Here is a 19,257-nt window from a genome sequence, read left to right on the forward strand (position 1 = left end):
TCAATCTTATGGAGCTGAGGGAAATCAGACTAGCTCTGAAGGCCTTCCTGTCCTTTGTACGGGAAAGAACGTCTTGACAATGACAGACAACATGGTGGCTATGTATTATCTCAACAAGAGAGGCGGTGTAGGGTCACTACCACTGTGCAGAGAGGCAATGCATCTTTGGTACTGGGCAATTCAAGAAGTAATATCTCTATCGGCAGTTCACCCAGCTGGAGAGGAGATCACAACGGTGGACACTCTGAGCAGGCAGAGCAGTCTCCCACGAGAGGGAACTAGCTCAGGAAGTCCTTCAAGAGATCTTCACCCTTTGGGGAAGCTCTCAGGTGGATCTGTTTACGACCGAGGTCAACCGGAAGTGCCAACTGTACTGCTCCAGGGAATTTCCCCCAAGAGCAGCTCTAGGAGATGCGTTTATGGTGGACTGGGAATTTCCACTTCTTTACTTGTTTCCTCCAGTCCCCGCCATTCCTCACGTAATAAGGAGGTTGAGAAGGTTCAGGAAATCCATGATCCTAATTGCTGCAGATTGGGCCAGGAGAACGTGATACACAGACCTTCTGGACATGTCCTTCTGTCCTCCAATACATCTTCCCCAGAGAGAAGACCTTCTCTCGCAAAAGGGGGGTCGGGTTCTACATCCAGAGGTCAATGTTTTCAACCTTCACACTTGGTTTCTGAAAGGTTGAGATATAAGGATTGGGACTTCCCAGTTGACGTTATGGATGTGTTGCTTTTGGCTAGAAAACTAGCAACAAAATATTTGTCCCGTTGCCTTTGGAAAAGGTTTTGCAACTGGTGCAAGGAAAATAATGTGGATCCTTTCCTGTGTAAAACACTGGATGTACTGTCTTTTCTTCTATCCTTAGCCAATTTGGGACTTCAGATTGGTACCATTAAAGGCTATCCGGCGGCGCTATCCATTTTTAAGCGCTCATCGGAGGTATGTGCTTATTTCAAAATCCCGCTAGTGACTCCGTTCTAAAAGGACTCCCTAATGTGTATCCTCCATCTCCCTTCCAGGTTCTGGTTTGGGACCTAAATTTGGTTTTAAAATTCTTAATGTGTGCACCCTTTGAACCCTTGCACATGTGTCTCCGCTAAGGTTGTTACCCTTTAAAAGCATTTTATTGGTTGCTCTCACATAAGCACTCAGAGCAAGCGAGTTGCAGGAACTGTCAGTAAAGCCACCCTTTACAGTCTTCTACAAGACCAAGGTTGTCTTGAAGGTCAAACCTACATTTTTACCGAAAATCATTTCGGATTTTCATTTGAACCAAAAAATGGTCCTGCCTTCCTTCTCCCCTCCACCTCATCCTGGTAATGATGAAGAAAGACTTCAGAGGTTAGTTACTAGAAGAGCATTAAGCTTTTATATTTCAAGAACATCCAAAATTAGGTTTGACTATTAGTTGTTCATAGGATATACTGGACACAAACTAGGTCAGGCTGTTACCATACAGACCTTATCTAGGTGCATAATTTTGTCAATTTGAGTGCTACAGGCTTGCAGGGAAAGACCCTCCTGCGTCTCATTCCACTAGGGGCATGGCCACATCTACAGCCCTGCATAGGGCAGTTCCTACTAAGAATATTGGTGACGCTGCAACGTGGTCAACAATATACACGTTCACAAAACATTATGCCTTTGATGCTTCCCATTCTCAAGATCTTGCTTTTGGCAAGGCAGTGCTTTCCTCTGCCCTGGAAAAGGTATAATACATAGAATTCTACTGCCTCCTCCAATTATAAACACTGCTTTGGGAGTCTATCAAAGATGAGGAATAAGTTGGAGGACACAATCCATTCAAAGAACATGTTACTTACCCCTGGTAACGTTCTTTCGACTGGATATTCCTCCAACGTATTCGTCATCACCCCCACATCCTACCCCTCTTTAGAATTTCCCATGCTATTACAGCTTCCGCTCCACCAAAGTTGAGTACTGTCATGCCGTATTTATGGGCATCTCTGCTGAATGAGGAGGAGGAAACACAGAACTGAGGCCAGCGGGCGCTGTGCGTGCTATATATGATCTCCGATGACATTGCCCTCGATGGAGGCTTTCGAGGGACAAATCGGCTCGAAACGCCATCGTTGCACAGTGTCCCTCTGCTGAAAACGTTTTCCGAAGCAGCTGAAGCTGGACATTACATGTCAAAGATGAGGAATACGTTGGAGGAACATCCAGTCGAAAGAACGTTACCAGGGGTAAGTAACTTGTTCTTCTGTTACATTTGAATTGCCATGTATTACCTTTATGAGTTTGATGTATGTACAAGTGTGAGGGACAGATTCCTTGTTTGAGAGCTTAGTTTATTTTGATAGGAACGGAAATCCTCTTTAGGTTAGGAATAGTGAGTTGTTTTTAAAACCCTTAATTAATAAAATGGCTTCTTGTAAAAAACCTCTGTACTCTCCTGCAGGTATCTCTTTCAAAAAGGTTTCACTGTCTGATGCTCTTATTAGGTCTCTCCGCAACATTCACATTTCTCTTAAATGTTCTGACAATTGTACCTCCTCTTCACTTAGCACTTGCACCAATTTCCCTCATATTGCCATCCCTTTTATGAGAGGTGTTCAATCTCCTTCTGTCAACCTCTCTTACAGTGTCTCTTGGCAATGCTTCTTCCAGGTTTCCCCCAACTTACATCTCCTGTCTGAAGAATTGTACAACTTCTGTCTCTTTGTTTCTCTTAGAGTGGTGTCTTTTGGCTTATGGCAATGCTGGTTCCAGGTTTCCCCCGACTGATATCTCTTATTGGGAGAATTGCACAGTGTTTGCCCTTTTGTTCTCTCAATAATGTCTTTTAGTTTATGGCAATGCCGGTTCCAGGTTTCCCCCAACTGACATCTCTTACCAGGAGAATTGCACCATGTTTGCTCTCTTGTTCTCTCTGTACTTCTATTTGGCCTACTCACTGGTATATCTAGGTGTTGCCTACCAGTGGTACGTTGTAGCAGTAGAGTTCTGCTTCGGATATGACTTTTACACCTTGTCAAACCCCTTGTCAGGTCCTCTGGCGGCTTTGTGGTTCCTCGCTGATACAGGCACTGCGTCAGAGCGTTGTGAACAACCTTCCCGTGGTTGCTGGTTCTCCTGCTGCACTTTTCCAGAGCCCGTCAGACCCCGTTGGGTCTCCTGCCACTCCAGTACATCGGATTGGATCGGATTGACAAGTGGCAGGTCGAGAGCACCTTGCCCCTTCAGCCTGATTCGCTCCTGCATGTCTGCCTTACTCTGCTTCCTGCTCTGCGTACTCTGCATCCAGATCTGGCTTCTCCTTTACCTTCTTTCTCTCCCGTCTTCAGGTGTTTCTCTAATTTAAATATCCCACTCAGTTGATTGAACGGAGAACAACTAGACCGCACGTTACTATTGGCAGTATTGTTGATCCTCATTGACTGTAGTCCTCTTCTTCGTCACAGTACTTAAAGCTTTCTGGGAAGTGCAAAGGATTAACATAGTAGTTTAAGTTCTGTTGTTGCACACCTTTATCTACATAACAATCATCATCAACATAAGATGCCAAAGGAGTTTTAGAGGAGTTATGTACATGTGAAGGATGAATAAAGTAGTCTGCTTAAGATGTTGAACAGAATTATGTTTTAATACCTCATAATCAAAGGGTTCAAACTATGGGATTAGGGTTTCTTCTGCATAGTCAAGGGAAGAATATTGTGTCCCCCCTGTCGAAGCCATCACCTCCCCCTGACAACCATCTCCTCCCATGTAATACACCCTCAGAAAAGCACCCCCAGGGTCAGGATCAGGTAGCGGCTGCCTTCCCCTGGCCACATGGAAGGAGACTTTAGGCTGGGGATCAGTGATGACACAGCAGGATTCATCACAGCTCGGATACAGGATGTATTTAATAAACAAACTGTTCTTCATTCATACATAAAGATGGATTACTTACACATTCGTATGGTGGTTTTTTATGCTGGCTGGGTGCTCAATTTCTGAATAATGCTTAGATGTGTCCTCCGCTTGGAAGAGCCTTGAGGTTGGCTCTCCAAATTCAAACTCACATTCTCAGCTGTTCTGATTTGTTCACCCGGTTGTGTGAAAAGCCACAGACCAACACTTGTGAAAGCCAGTCCGTCCTCTTGCTTGTCAAACCTATGTTGCTGCGGCCCACCACAGATCCGGACAGTCGCTTGGTAGCTCTGCTAATGTCTAAGAACTCCCAGCCTCCAGCCTCGCATTCACGGTGGCTGCCACTTCCACTTAACACTTTCACTGACAAAAACAACGCTGAATGTCTCACCTCCAGGCCCATGGGAACCTAACCTGTTGTCCCCCACACATGGTCCAGCCTTTACATCCTCCTTGTCCCAGCTCTTGATAGTCACTTGTGCCCCTCTGGAAAGCTCCCTGTCAGATTCTGCGATGTTGTTCGGTACCTGTAGTCAGACCCATTTTGGCCCCCTAATCAGAGAGAATGGAAAAATTTACAAAATGTCTGAGTAAGCAATCCTTTGAGGCAGGGCGTTGATATGACAAATGTGTTCCATTTAAGTTAGGATTTTAATGTTTTCCTTGTAGTGTTTGGGAAGTTGTCTCCAGATATGTTTTTTTCTTCTGTTCCCAGGACTACTCCTTCAGTCAGTCTCCCCTCCGTCTTCACCTGATGGTATTCTGCTTGGCCTATGGTGCCCACGTTTCTTACATAGGTTGCGACTTGTTCTGGTGTCATGTGTCCTCTCCTGTCCTGTGTCTCGGTTCCCTAGTGTTCAGCGGGTTGGTTGCTCTCTCGAGTGTGAGGATGGACTAGTAAGCCTGCGGGATCCTCAGTCTACCTCCTCACCCATGGTCACCCCCAGTTCCATCGCCCATCCTCAGACAGCTGGCTTTGTCATACCATCTATAATTGCCTCATGTCTCAATTTAGCTTTTTTTTAATTGTTTGTTGTGTCCTGTTTGCCTCCACCACACTGTGTAGAGATGAGCAATGTATCTTATTTTAGCATTTATATCAGGGCACAAAACCCTGAGGCATCTAGGTGCTAGCTAAAGAAAGTGCATAGTTCATTTTGTGAAGTGCAAGAAACATGCATATGGGTTACAGACAAAATGGATGCATGTATGCAGACTGGCAACGACTCGCATCATGGTAACCATATTGTCCTGAAAGTAAAAAAAATAAGTCTTCTGCTCATACAGAGCTTCATGCCAGATTCCTTTTGCTTGTAATAGCTGTAATAATGTATCACAAGTGCAGATGAGAGTGTATGTGCTTTAATACCCCTGCAAAGTGTGGTGATAGTGTTGGGGAGTTTTACTAAAGTCCACCTATAGTAGAACTGTAGAAGACATTCCTTTAGTGTACAGGGCTCTAACTCTTAATATAGGCCTGAACTACCCAAAAGGTTTGGTAGCAATGGCTGAGCAGCCAGGCTTAGTCTAGGTGGGAGAAGGGCTTCAGTAGAGTACAAAGACCTTTGAGCACACAAGCAACCAAGAAGACACATACACACTTGCAATTATATATAAATATTGTTATTTATTAAACAAACTAGGCAATGTTAAATTCACTTTTCAGTTCAAGTAAGATAAACTTGTATACATATTTCTGAGGCTTGTGGAATCTGCTTAGATTCACATGCTGTGCATAGGCAGACATCTAGTGGAAGCTGCAGAGTATTACAGTTGGTGTTTTTCGAAATTCGAAAAGGGACGTCGACAGGGCGTGCATGTAATACTATCCCTAGTGTTACGTCCACTGTACCTATGGTCCTACACATGTCGAAGTCCCTCAGATTGTTTTTTTCTGCCATCGTAGACGGACGCCATTTCGTGACGTTCTCCTTTTGTCATAATGCCATTGGTTTATACTAATTAGAGTTAGTATCTCTTCCTATCCTTTTATATTTTCCATCACCGGCTATCGAGAACATCAGGCAGGGAACATCGACGGATCTGTCCGGCCTTGGAGGGCCGCTTCGGCTTCGCCCCACACAATAGGGAGAGAGGCGGGAGGACATTTGAGAATGTATTTTCCCTTTTTCATACATTCTCGCCTAGCTGTCGTTTCACTTCGTTATTGATGGAACCCCTCTCAAGTTCTGCCCTAAGTGCAACAAAAATTACCTTGGGTCGACAAGCACCTGGTGTGCAACCTTTGTCTCCCTCAGGATCATGTCGAAGTGACATGTCGAGCCTGTAAGCTCTTTAAACCCATAACGTTAAAGGACCATTTAACCAAGCGCTGGGCCCAGCACACCATGCAGGCCGAGGCCACCATGGACGTGGAGGGGGCCTACAGCGACGGCAGCAACGCTGCGTTTTCCGACGGCGAAGGCAACAGGGATACTTCGGTTTCACAAGCGCTGGCCCCTGACCCCAGCAGACAGACTGGTGGTCCTGTTATGGGGACGACCCCCCGGGTGCATCACCACTCACACAGACACTACCACTAAGCACACAGCCAAGGGCCGTGACTCGATGCGTACGTCGACTAAGAGCCCACACACAACGTCTAGGGAGAGGTCCACAAGTTCCCTGCCCCCTGGACACTCGAGGTCCCGATCGCCCCATGGCAGGCCCCGACTCCCAAACACACAAATCAGCACTCCAGCAACACAGAAGCAGCAAAACAACTCTAGGTTAATTCTGCCAATAGTCTCAAAGTTCCTTAAATGTGAAGAAGAGGATGTAGCACACCACCCGCATGCTACAGCAGACCTGGTCACCTGATTCTTGGTCAGGCAGAATGAAGAAGGGACACTGTAGTGGATCTCACAGCAGCAGTCGAGTCACGAGACTCTCAGCAACCGATTCTTCTGAGTTCTGTGGTTTTGGTGCCTTTTTCAAAGCACGAGTGAAGAAGGGTTACCGAGGGTCGATTCAGCTTGCTCACTCGGTGACTTCAGTGAGTGGCACCTTGCCTCTGGAGGTCTGGAAGAAGTACACCAATGTGTCGCAAGGATTCGGTCAAAGGGTATTGGTGGTTTGCAGCCGGTGAATGTCACAGCTTGTCGATGGATGGCCCAAAATGCAGATTGTCTTCAGACTGGTTGGTGCCACTACTCTGAGAGGAAGTAATCCAGATTGGAGCTTCCCTGTCACTTGAAAAGAGAGTTGGGGCAGCAGCTGTCACTCAGATGGCTCTGGCGGTCCCTTGAGGTTGCTGCAGGTGTCCGTCTTCTCCTCTTTGCAGTGGATCTCCCAGTGGTCGAATCTGGCTTCAGCATCAAGACACTTGCCTTTTATGCAGGAACCTAGTGTGAGAAACCTGAAGGTGTCTCACTGGCTAGTCCCCGGGGGTCTGTCATCCAGGTGGCCAGGACACAGCGGTTTGCTATTGGATCCAGTTCCTGGTGGTGGACCAGTGAGGGAGGATCACCTGGATGGGGTGGGGGGGTCCTCTGGGAGTGGAAGTGGGACACAGATGGGTGAGATGCGGTATCCCCATTCTTAGAACACCTTTTCCCCTACCTACCACATACGATGCACAAACACTCTACCTCCCCCTTTTACAACGCAAACACTTTCCCATATCAAGAGGGGCGACAGACTAACACTCAAGCCATTTACCTGACATGTCCCAACACCAGAATCAGGAAAAGTCAGGCAGTTGAACAGAACTGCACACGTCTGACGGCCCTTTCCCTTCCTCACAGGGATAAAAGGTTGAGTGCAATATGAGCAAGGCAGACCGCACGACAAGAGTGCTAACTCAGCACGGCAGTTCAAGAGGAGGAGAAAGACTGCGCCAACCAAGAGGGTGACAAGGAGAGAAGCGACCCTATCTTTCCGACGAAGGCCTGTGAAACCTCCGCAGAAGGAATCGGAAGACCACGAACAATAGCCAGCATGTGTTGCAGGAGATATCGACGGTACACAAGACCCTCCTCTGCTGATAACCAAGCCGGGGAGAGACGCTCGTCTCCGAGGTACCAACCTTGACTCCAAAGAGAAGGAAAGCCAAGCTTTCATCACATCCGGTAAGTCGAGGGGATAGTCGATAAGAAACTGAACTGTGTGGAACGAAAGTAGCAAACTGCTAGTTGAACTGTGAAAGCATAAAGAGCTATTGATGCTAAAAGGGGGAAAACCAGCAACAGAGCAGTTGGGCACCACGTGGGTGCTCACCCAGGAAACTCTGAGCGATTACCCGATTGTTGAAATTACCATTACCAGAAGGCCTTGGGGAAGGCGAGGAGGGGGTCAAAGTGGTCGTACAGGGGTCTTGTAAAATCCTCTGTACAGTCGAAAGTCTTTGACCAACAGCCGATTGTGAAGCTAAGGGAAGTGAATCCCGGAATCCTAAGAGTTGAATGAAAAAGGCACGATTGACAAGATTGGCAAGAGTGAACCCGAAAGAGGAATGCAGATAAAGAGTGGGCAAAGTCTAAAGTCCCGAAATACAGAGTGTTGACAAGAGTGAACCCGGCCGGAGGATGTCCACAGTGTACTGTAAAAAAGACATTAAGATTTGTGAATGTGAACAGCAAAATTGCATTGAAAGCCGTAGTGAACCCGATCGAGGGAGGCGAACAGTGGAGTCGGATCTAAGCCCGAAAGAGGGAGATCCAAGGGTGAGAAGCCAACACCCACCGACCCGTGAATGTAACAAAGAAAAGTACAAGAGGGGAAAGGCTTTGAATGCATGTCATGCCAGAGTGAACCCGACAAAGAGAAGCTGATATTCGAGAGGGGTCTAAATCCGGAAGAGGGGGGCCGAGGGGTGAAGAGCTATCACCCAAGTACAACCAGAGAAGAACTCTAGAACTTTTGTTGAACTCTTGTTTTGGTACTTTGAACCTGTCAGGCCCCCGGAAGCAAGAAAACGTAACTGTCCTGATATCATTAAGAACTTTCTATGGATCTGAGCCCGGAAGAGGGGAATCCAGAGGTGAAAAGGCATCAACCAATGTACATGTGAAAAGGAACTTTTTGTTTATTATTTTTGATACATCAGGTCTATGGAGGCAAGAGACTTTTTGATAGAAAAGAGACTTAACCACCGAAGGCCCTGATTGCTGAGAGCAGAACTGTTGTGCTGGGAAAGCTTGAGTGTGTGCTGTGCTCCAAAGTCCTACCTTGTCCCGTGCTGAAAACATGGGGAAGGGACACCCCAACTACCACATCCTGACTTATTATTTGTGAACACTTCCTTCTTTCTTATGAGCGTAAGGATTGGCAATAGGTTTTTTAGTATAGGCCCTTTTATTTGACAAAGACATCACTAGGACTGCCTTATTGTTTGATGGTTGAAGCTCCCATCTTAGATTTAGGTTTAGATTGGGCGTTTTTCCAAACTACCTATACATTTTAATAAACACCCTTGAACTGTGATAACTTGTGTCTGTCGTTACTGTTGCCACCATGAGTTCCTTACACCTAGCCATTCATCATGATTGCTTCCATTCAAACCTGGGATGGGGGCTGTCCTTCCAGGACATCCAGCCTCACAGTTAGAACTGGATCTAAGCAGGCACACTGGAGGACAAAAACCTTGGGGAGTTTCGGAGTCCTTCCAGTTTTCTGTCCTCCCAGACACACTGGCACCTTTGAGTGGGCTTTAAAAAGGGATCCCGGCAAAGACAAAAGACAATCGAGGACCTCCCCACCCTACAGAGCAGAAGGGCGAAGAAAGAATAATGGGTTCCCATGTGTCAATTACCGCAGCTGTGAATGCAGCCGGCTACGGAAGTTTCCAACAAATTTTAGAAAATCATCCACTGTCACCAGCCACTCAGATGGATTTGTTACTGGAAATGGAAAGTTACAGGAGAAGTGAGAAAAGGGTTGCAAAGTATCCCCTTAGCACTCCACATAAGGTGGAATTGAAAGGGGCCCCTAGGGGTCCCTCGTGCTATGGAAACAAGGCAATAACCATACACGAAAAGATGCGCCAGACACGAGGTTCAAATTCCCAATGCTAGGGTTTATTGCAAGCAAAAATAGTCTCAATTGGCCAATTCTGGTCTCACACCCCGCGACGTGAGTTCCCTAGACCTCGAGGGAAGCAAGAGAGCGAATTACGTACATCAGTTACATATATACAAAATGCATATCATACAATCAGCAATGTCATGTTTAACACCCCCTTTGGTTAGCTTCTTTGAACTCGGGATGACGATGGACATTTCCGACGGGTATGACAATTATGACACTTTCAATGTCTATTCTAGTAACAATGTGCAATTTAGAAAGTGCGGAGGCATCTTTTAGTTGTTGAACAGAACACAGTGGTTCTCTTTCTTGGAAGCAAGCTGCACACGGGGGAAGAGCCACATTCCATACTTTGCTATCTATGAGGTACTATTCGTGTCCTGGGAGCCGACACGCTCTAAAGGGTTTTGCGAAGGGGGGCCGTAAGAAGAGCATAATTCAAGCTTTTAGCTGTTTCATTCTAACATATTCTACCATCATACGAGACTGGCTGGCAGCTGTGAAGTGATTAAATGCCCTGCAGCTCTCTCCCAAGGCTACAGAGAGGGAGCGTGGGCATTCCTTTCTGAGCTACTCATGAGGAGTTTCAACGAACTCCTCAGTCCCGCGACCTCGTCCTTTCACATTCAGACAACAATGTTAACAGTTGAGCAGAGTAAGCAGAATTCGCAAGAATTGCAAGCTGCAAAGCAGTTTAGACAGAAAGCAATGAGCAATGGTTAACAAGCAAAATGGCGATTCTTGCTACGTTTAAAATGGCTGCTTGTTGGTCAAGCATAGCAGTCTATATTTCTGTAATTTGGTGCATAAGACGGTTGGCCTACGGCCATCAAGTTACGTCTGTCATTCAAATGAAGAGTATTCATTTTTCCAGATTGACAAACCCTCCTTTTGGCCGTATGCCAAACGTCTTATTCATTCATTGTATCCTCCTCCGATGAGGATAAGTCTGAGGTATCTATGTCTGAACCATCTTCATCATTAATGTCTATAGCCATGAATTGTTTTACTGTTTTCGTTTCCTCAATGTCTGTTATTTTGGCCATGCGTTCATTTTCCTCTCGACACCATGTGCATACATCCCTTAGTACATCCATCAGTTATTTCAGTGCAAACTATTGGTAAGCATTGTATGCAACAGCAACATGTTATGAATATCCCAAGTACCATCATTAGTATCGAAATTAACTTCCATCCCCAAGACCGCAATAATCCCCAAAACCAGGATCCTATCCCCCAACCCCCTTCTTCAGTAGAGAGTATGCAACTTATGACATATAATTTCCGGATCGCTTTAAATATCGTAGGAGAGTAATCATCTATATACACACAGCATGCAGTTTTTACGAGTGCTGATCTCACAAAGAAAAGTGTAGATAGGATAAAAAGTATCCCCCAATCCTTGGGAAAAGTAATTCTCACAAGGAAAATGATAACACCAAAAAGGGAAGCTCAAGGAGCTTCCAGCAAGCAGCACTACACATAAGGTGCTCCGTGCTGCAATAAGAAATTCCAGATGCCAAAGAAAAAATGGAGGGAAGTAGACACCATCAAAAGAACACAAAAAGGGGTGTCCAGAGTACAAAACAATGAGTGAGTGCGGAAAAAGGTCCCAATTCACTCATGAGAGTCAGCAAAAATCCAATAGTCCAGCAAAAAGTGCTTGGGACCTCACCAAGTGAGGAGAATATCACACAAGATAGAAATTCTATCTAACAAGATAGTTCTTGTGGTAATTTCTAAAGTTGTTGCTCACGCCTTAGTGCAACAGCTACACTGTGCTGTGTGGAAGTTCAGACTGCACTTGGAGTGAGTCTGTGGTCAGTATCTCTGTTGTTGAGAAAAGCTTGGTGCAATGAATTTCAATAAAGTAAGTAAATATTCTTCACATCTGAACTGAGACGTTAATTCCATACATTTGAATCACGTATTCCATAAACTTTTTCTTTTTATAAACATGTAGCCTAAATATGATTCATGCACAATTGCATAGAGTAAGACCTAGATTCTCCTCAAAGGGGATGTCTGCTCCCTCCATCCCTCCTACCCTCTGGCTGCCCTCTATTGGTCCCCTGTGCTCACTCTCTTGTAAGGCAAAAAAACCTTGGTGTCATCTTTGACTCCTCTCCGTCTCCTTATCTCCTCACATCGCCAACATTGCCAAGAAGGCCCACTATCAGCTGCCCACCTCAGAGGCATTCTCCCTATCCTCCCCTTCCCCCCAGAATCTCAATGTCTCCAGAGCTCTGGTCCTCTCTAGGCTGCACTACTGCAACAGCCTCTTCCTCAGTCTTCCTTTATCCTCCTTTTGCCCCCTTCAACTAATCCAGAATGGGACTGCGAGACTTATCCTTGGCCTCAAGCCAGGTACTGCATCTCTCCAGCCCTAAAGTCCCTCCACTAGTTCCTGCTGACCGCAAGGATTAAATCAAAGGCCCTGTGCATCATCCACAATGCTTTCTGGGGCCTGAGACCCCTCTACCTCCAACTCTCTCCCTCTAAACACCTCCCTGCTAGAGCCCTTTGGTCTTCTAACTCCAACTCTCTGCAGATTAGTCGCTCCTCTAAGCACAGAGTGGGGTGTAGATTTCTCTCCTCTGCAGGAGCCTCCTTCTGGAATGGTCTCCCTGCCTTTCTCAGGCTTCATCCGGATCTCCTTATGTTTCCGGATGCTCCTCAAGACCCTCCTTTTCTGTTCTTCTTTCCCTCTCCCCCTCCCATGCTAACACACCCGTCTGCCGCAGTGACTGGCGCCTGGGTCCCTCCGAGTTCTACAGGGCACCAGAGTCCCCCCCTGCCCAGTCCACCTCCACTTAGCATGTGGACCCGTCACCCTCCTGCACCGCTGGCAATTCCATGGCACTTGCCCTCCTGACCTCCCCTTAGCACTCCCCTAGCCCTTGTGTCCCCCCACTTCATTCAGCCCTGCTCCTCCTTTTTTGACTTCAACTCTCTCCCCTTACCCTGCACGTCCCTTCCCAGTCTAGCAGTCTAGTAGACTGGCACTCCCCCCATCCTCCTCTACCTCACACTTCTTGTTAGTGCACTTGCACAATCCGAATGTCACAAGGCCTTGTAGGACCGTTATTGTTATCGTTCTCCATTGCCTCCCACCCCTTTTTTGTCTTGTGACGCCTTGAAACACCATTTGTTTTACAGGCGCCTTACAAATATTCAATACATAAATAAATAAGAGGATTTGCGCTCTCACTAGTTATTTTAGAAGACAGCTGTTCTTTTAAGTGTATTTAACAGGCAATGGTCTTCCACTTAGTCTGAGTAATGGATGAATGGTGGTTCCCCATACATGAGATGTCACCAAGAGGTTCTCTAATGTATGAGAAATGGTAAGCTCAATTTTGATGGAAGAAAATTGACATTTTATATGGAATAAATAATTCAGGTTTTATGCAATTAACGACTGTTATTATTTAAAATAAATTCCAACAACAGAGTGATAAGTGATTAAACACAAACTCTGCACAAAGTGCACAATTATTGTACATAGCTGGAATAATAGGTTTTATTTTTTACTTAAGTTAATGCTATTCAATTTTTATAATGTGGGAGGACTGCAGATGTTGGAGATCACTGCTTAACTCCCTGAGCTGTCATTTTGAAGCTGCACCTGATGAGAAGGGTGTTGTGCAGTGATGTAACTAAAAACTGGATATAGCCGCCTCTCTGTGCTCTCTGGTCCTGTTATGTATGATGTGGCGTGCTGCGTGACTGTTGTGGAGAAGTTGTACCCATAACCTCATATTTAGTACAGTTTAAACAATTACACATATCGCTCGCCCTTGAATTAGCATATCAATAAATCTATCATTGCAATTTGATGTATCCAGAATTAGGATTCATTTTGATCCAAAAGTGAATGTCTTTTGTAAACAGCCAACATGTGTTTCGACACAAGGTCTTTATCAAGGCATTAGTGTAGCGAAACCTATGTGCCGTATCTCTTTCTTCAACCTGAATTATGTTTGGTCGGGTTCAGTTGTGAAAATATTTCTTCTGTGGCTCTAGGTCCTTGGATTATTAGTATATGATGGCTAGTTGGCTGGGGTTGGCTTGTTATTAGTATATGATCCTTATAGTGGATTGGGTGCCTGGTTAGGACATCCTCAAATGGTAACCCGTGTGTGTGTGTGGTACCAGAGCCACAGAAAATATATTTTCACAACTGAACATGATCAAACATAATTCAGGTTGAAGAAAGAGATACAGCACACGCCATAATTTATGTTGCACCAATGCCTTGATGAAGACCTTGTGTCAAAACACGTGTTGGCTGTTGTGCAGTAATGCATGCACTATTTTCATTTAAAATGCATTTGCAACACTTATTCAAAGAATATTCGAGCATGCTTTCCACTTGTATAACAGTCGCTTCAACATGGTTGATGGGATTGCAGGAACCTGTAGAGATTTTCCAACTACAACTTAACCAAATTAACCTCCTGGACTTGATTAGACTGGTATAGTGAAAAGAACTAAAATGAAATTGCAGCCTATAGTGAGAGGTGTACCATCACATAGAACGCATACTTTTTCAGACTATTTGTAGGATCACACGAATCGCAAGTGAATACCAAAGCAAGATGACTGCATTACTCCATGCCACCAGGACGCTTCTCCTTTTACTTGTGAATCTTCAATATGCAAATCATTGGTATACAATGCATAATTTGTTCAGTTGAAGTTCTTCAAGACAAGAACTCTGACTGTATTTGTTTGTTAAATGACAAGTGACAAGAAGCTGCCAAAATGGCAGATGTTTTGCTGTACAGGAGAGCGTTATGCTACATTACCTTGCGTAAATGGACTGGAAAAGGGATGCCTGCTGACAGGACGATGGCTCAAAGCACTAATACGAATGACCAAAGCAAAAAGAGTGGTTTGATCTGGGATTTTGTTTCTTCTTCAGCTCCCTACACCATCATCACGTTCCCCTTCCTCTTTGCTGTTATGTTTGGAGATTGTGGGCATGGACTGCTGATGACTATATTTGCACTCTGGATGGTGCTGAAAGAGAACACGCAAAGTCTCAAACGAACACAAGATGAGGTAAGAAGCAGCAAACTGGACAGATCACTGTGTAAGTTTGGCTATTACCATGCATTTGCATATTTCATATAATTTTATGAAAAATGGTGGCTCGATTTGAAAGATGTATTGCCTGAAGTGGGTTACGATAAGCATACTATGTCCATCTGCTAAAGGTACTTAATTGCAGATTACCTCTGTGCTTTTCAGTATGTTTTGCTCCAAATTTGTTATGAATTAATCAACCATATTGCAGTAATGTAATGATCCTTTAAGAGTCAATATGTAGAATTAAACTCTTTTGACTTACAGCATTTACCAAGGACTTTTCTACAAGAAATGGACAGCACGAGATAAAGGAGCGATTATTAGTCGATGAATACATATGTTCAGTTCCAGGAGTAAAATTTGTCACCACTACCTGTAATTGATAAGCTCGAGGGGTTTCATTTTTTGGTTGGTTAGTAAGATTTATTTTGGTTTCGTTTTGTAGCTAGGAAACCCTTCTAGATGAAAAGGAAAGAGAAATTTGCCTTCGAGCAGGAATGAAGCAGAGGCATTGCAGGCAGACTTTGTTTTGCTCACCACAACTCTGTATTCTCATTTTGCCAGTCTGTGAGGCTCTAGGAGTAAGAGACTGACACAAAGCTGGCATGTTGATTGGCAAATACTTTTAACAACAACAAAAAGGGAGGTGGAGTTGGAGGAAATCCTAACTGACCCCTTCTCTAAGTGGGGTTTCTGTGCCCCAACAAAACTAGCTAATGAAACTGTTGGTGTCAGAATGTCCAAAGTAAAGTTAGCCGTCTTGTGTCCATATCCTAACCTGTCCCCCCCTCTATAAACCTAACAAAAGGTGAAAAGTGACATTTCTCTTGGCTGTAGACTTGCAGCCCAGCTACAGCTTCGCAGTTCACAAAAACAAAAGTTCCAGAAAGGTGTAATAATCAAACGTTCCACTAGACTCAAGGGGTTGATTCCCTTTCCCCAGGGTTTTTCCAGCTTTATTCAAGTTGCTTCTGTATCTCCAGTAATCAATAAAGGTCCTTATCCTTACTGTCTCCCAGGCTCTGTGATTACAAAGAATGGCCCGGATCTCTCTTCCAAGCAAAATTATGGTTCCCCGACCCTTTCATGGCAGAGCTGGTTTTCAGATACTGCGTTCAGGTCCTCCCTAGACATTAGATTTTTGTGGAAGTGGACCATCGGTTCAAGTTTCTCCTTATCTCCCGTTTGCAATACCCCACTACTATTTCTCAACCGGGTAATGTGGTTGCGCGCTTTCTGTTTGCGTAATTTGGCTGCCAAGAATTTACTCGCTTTACCCCCGAGGATGTAATATGACTGTTTAGTATTTAGTAATATTTGCACTGTTTTGTCCGCCATATGATTTTCAAGTTTGGATCTAGCTTTTTTGAGGTCTCGCCAGGCTCTAGGCATCTGGCGGGTTTTATGGAGCTTTTCAGCGTTTCTTACTTCTTCTTCTAGTTTCTGCGTTATAAGGGCTTTCTCTCTGTAGTATTGCGTTGCTTGAGCTATAAATTCACCTCTAACGACTGCTTTCTGTGAACACCACTTGTACACATATAGTTTGTATCCCCTCTTAATGCTGTTCATGAGATGTCTTTCTGGAATGGGTCTCAGACCCCCTTCACTTGGTAGCTCTTCCCCAATGACTTCTGTCACTGTACCTTGTTTTGTGCTTCCCTCACCCTCTGGTTCTCCCCAACCCTGGTATTGGCCACCCAAGTACCTGCTGGGTCTTGGCCGTCACTTCCAGTTGCTCGCGGGTCTTCCTGGTGCTGCAGCAGCTTCTGTTGTTCACCTGTGCCTTCCCCGGTCTTCTGCGCGTCTCCTCTGCAGTTCAGCAGCTTCTTGGCCACGCCAAAGCCTTCTCTGGTCCTCCACATGTCTACTCTGCAGTTCAGTGACTTCTTGACACGCAGGAGCCTTCTCCGGTCCACTGCATGTCTTCTCTGCAGTTTGGTGGCTTCTCAGGCACGCCAGAGCCTTCTCCGTCCTCTGCACCTCACTTCCGCATTTCGGTCGCTTCTTGGGCAAACTGGAGCCTTTTCCGGTTCTCTGCACATCTTCTCTGCAGTTCGGCAGCTTCCCTGGCTCACCAGAGCCTGGCCTGACTCTCAGCAGCTGATGCCATGCGCAAAAGGTAGACGCCATCCTTCTCTTTCCTCGCCTACTTTAAATGGCAGCTGACAAATGACTTTGCCCAAAAGGTACGACGTCCTATCATCGACACCTGTTTTTTCGACAGATGGTTTTCCAAAAAATGTTTGCTGAAAAAACACATCAAGATTTTGGGGGGTAGGGGGCGGAAAGGGCATATAAAGGGTTGGGGGAGGCGTTAGCAACAGTGAAAAAAAATGGGAGGAGGGGGGGTTTGGGTGGGGGAACCCCCTCCAAAAATAAAATATAAAATATTGAGTTTATTCACCATTTTTTGGGGGGAAAAACACCAGTCGAAAAAACGGTTTCCGATGATATGACATAGAACCGCTCAAAAGACTAGAGCGTGTGAATTTATTCCGGTCAGTGATCCTTATTACTTGTTGCCTCTTCGTCTCAGTGGTTTTTACTTGGGATGTATTACAGAAGTACAGGGGGGCATTGGGGAATGGGAATTGGAATGGGAATTTTGAGGGGTTTTGAGTGAAGGTGGAAGGTTCAAAGGGATACTGTGCTGGCCAAGAGGGTCATGCCTAATCCCAAAGGGGGGCCTCCCCTATCCATGTGATCCTCCCGCTGAGTACCACCACCAGAGGGACTATTGGGTAGCTGCCTCACCTCCCGAGCCACATGGGAAGAAGGGTCGACATCTGAAGATTCATCACAAGTGAGACTGCAAAGGAACAGAACCCAAAATTGAAAGGGCTGTGGTTGTGCTGTGCTGCCCCATGTTATCTGTTGCATTCTCTTCCCGGCTTTGAAAGGATTTGGTCAAGATGCTGGTACATTTTGTACAAGAAATGTTAACATGAAGTTATACTTTTTAATGTTAATGTTTCCACTTCCTGCATCGATCCGTCTACACGTATCCCCACCGAATCTCCTTTTTTTGTTTTTATTTGGTGCTCTATTCCTCTTAACCCACTCCTTGATTATAATTTTAAGCTAATGGCAGTTTTATTTTACTGGCATCCCCCCCAAACCTTCAACTCCTCCTATTTCTTTTTATTTTGACGAACAGTGGTGCTTCCTGCGCATATAGATCTATATCTCAGGAGACTGGGATATTCCCTCAGATCTTTTGTTTTCCCCGGCCAGATAACACAAAATGAACATGCACATAGTTTGATTTGTGGTGGAAGAAATGACCTCTCACGATTTTGGTGGACTGATGAACACTTTATTAGTAAAGCAATAGCAGACATATAACGAACGGCAACACAAGACTTTGGAGCAAGTAAACCCCCCTACCTCCTTTGGCCCAGTCTCTTATAACCATATGAATACATGAGTTTCAATGGCAGGGGGGGTGGCTTCAACCTGGCAAGGTCACACATTGCAACATTATTGCTTACCGAGAACAAACTTCTCCAGCCTTTTGATCCCCCCTGCACTCTGCCATGCTTGTTGGTGTCATCAGTGAAAGCAGCATAACGTGATACATTTCTCCAAGGTGAATATACTCCCTCAAGCTTCGCGCCGCTCTGAGGCAGGTGAGAGTCCTTGTAATAGAACGACTTCTGGCATCTAAAGCCAGCTTTCATTGGGAAAGTGAGAGCAGAGAACACACTTAGCTACGCTGAAAGGGATATACATCAGAAGTGTGAACAGTTAACGGCAAGCATTCTTTCATGGTGGGCAAATCGCTTTTCTAACTGTAACATGCTGAGTACAGTCTACCATCTCACCTCATGCAAGCTAGAGACAGTGGTTTAAACATGGCGAGTGGCAAACAGAATATAATGGTGTACAGTGACATAATAACAGGGGGTTTCATAAATGAGTATGCTTTACTTATTTTTCCTCCGCAGAGTTTAATATATCAGTTCATCCACCTATTCTTGGGACAATACATCATATTACGAGAAAGCTCCCACTCGGTTTCAGTAATGAGCTGGCAATAAATCCTCAAACCTTGACTCTTGTATTAAGTGTTTTTATTTTTCTGATGTGGAAGTTTGTTAATGAAAATGCCGATTCAGATGTTCAGCTAGCTCATATGTAGAGAAGATAATGCTAGCAACTATATAAAATGTAAAGTGCATGGGTTATACATAAAGAATAACAACTTTGTAATAAACAGTGACTGGTCAGAATTCTTGACATCATTTTTGCCCCAT

General features: G+C 45.1%; 1 protein-coding gene across 1 annotated transcript in view; it reads left to right on the top strand.

Moving 5' to 3' along the window:
- ATP6V0A2 (ATPase H+ transporting V0 subunit a2) overlaps window positions 1–19,257 on the top strand; it is a 721,136-nt gene that overhangs the window by 442,157 nt on the left and 259,722 nt on the right. The window contains exon 11 of the mRNA XM_069619692.1: window positions 14,835–14,974. Coding sequence (XP_069475793.1) covers window positions 14,835–14,974 — 140 coding nt within the window. The remainder of the gene's footprint in view (window positions 1–14,834; window positions 14,975–19,257) is intronic.

The sequence above is a fragment of the Ambystoma mexicanum genome, chromosome 10 (genome assembly GCF_040938575.1).
Source record: "Ambystoma mexicanum isolate Mex_15411 chromosome 10, UKY_AmexF1_1, whole genome shotgun sequence".
NCBI classification, from domain to species: domain Eukaryota; kingdom Metazoa; phylum Chordata; class Amphibia; order Caudata; family Ambystomatidae; genus Ambystoma; species Ambystoma mexicanum.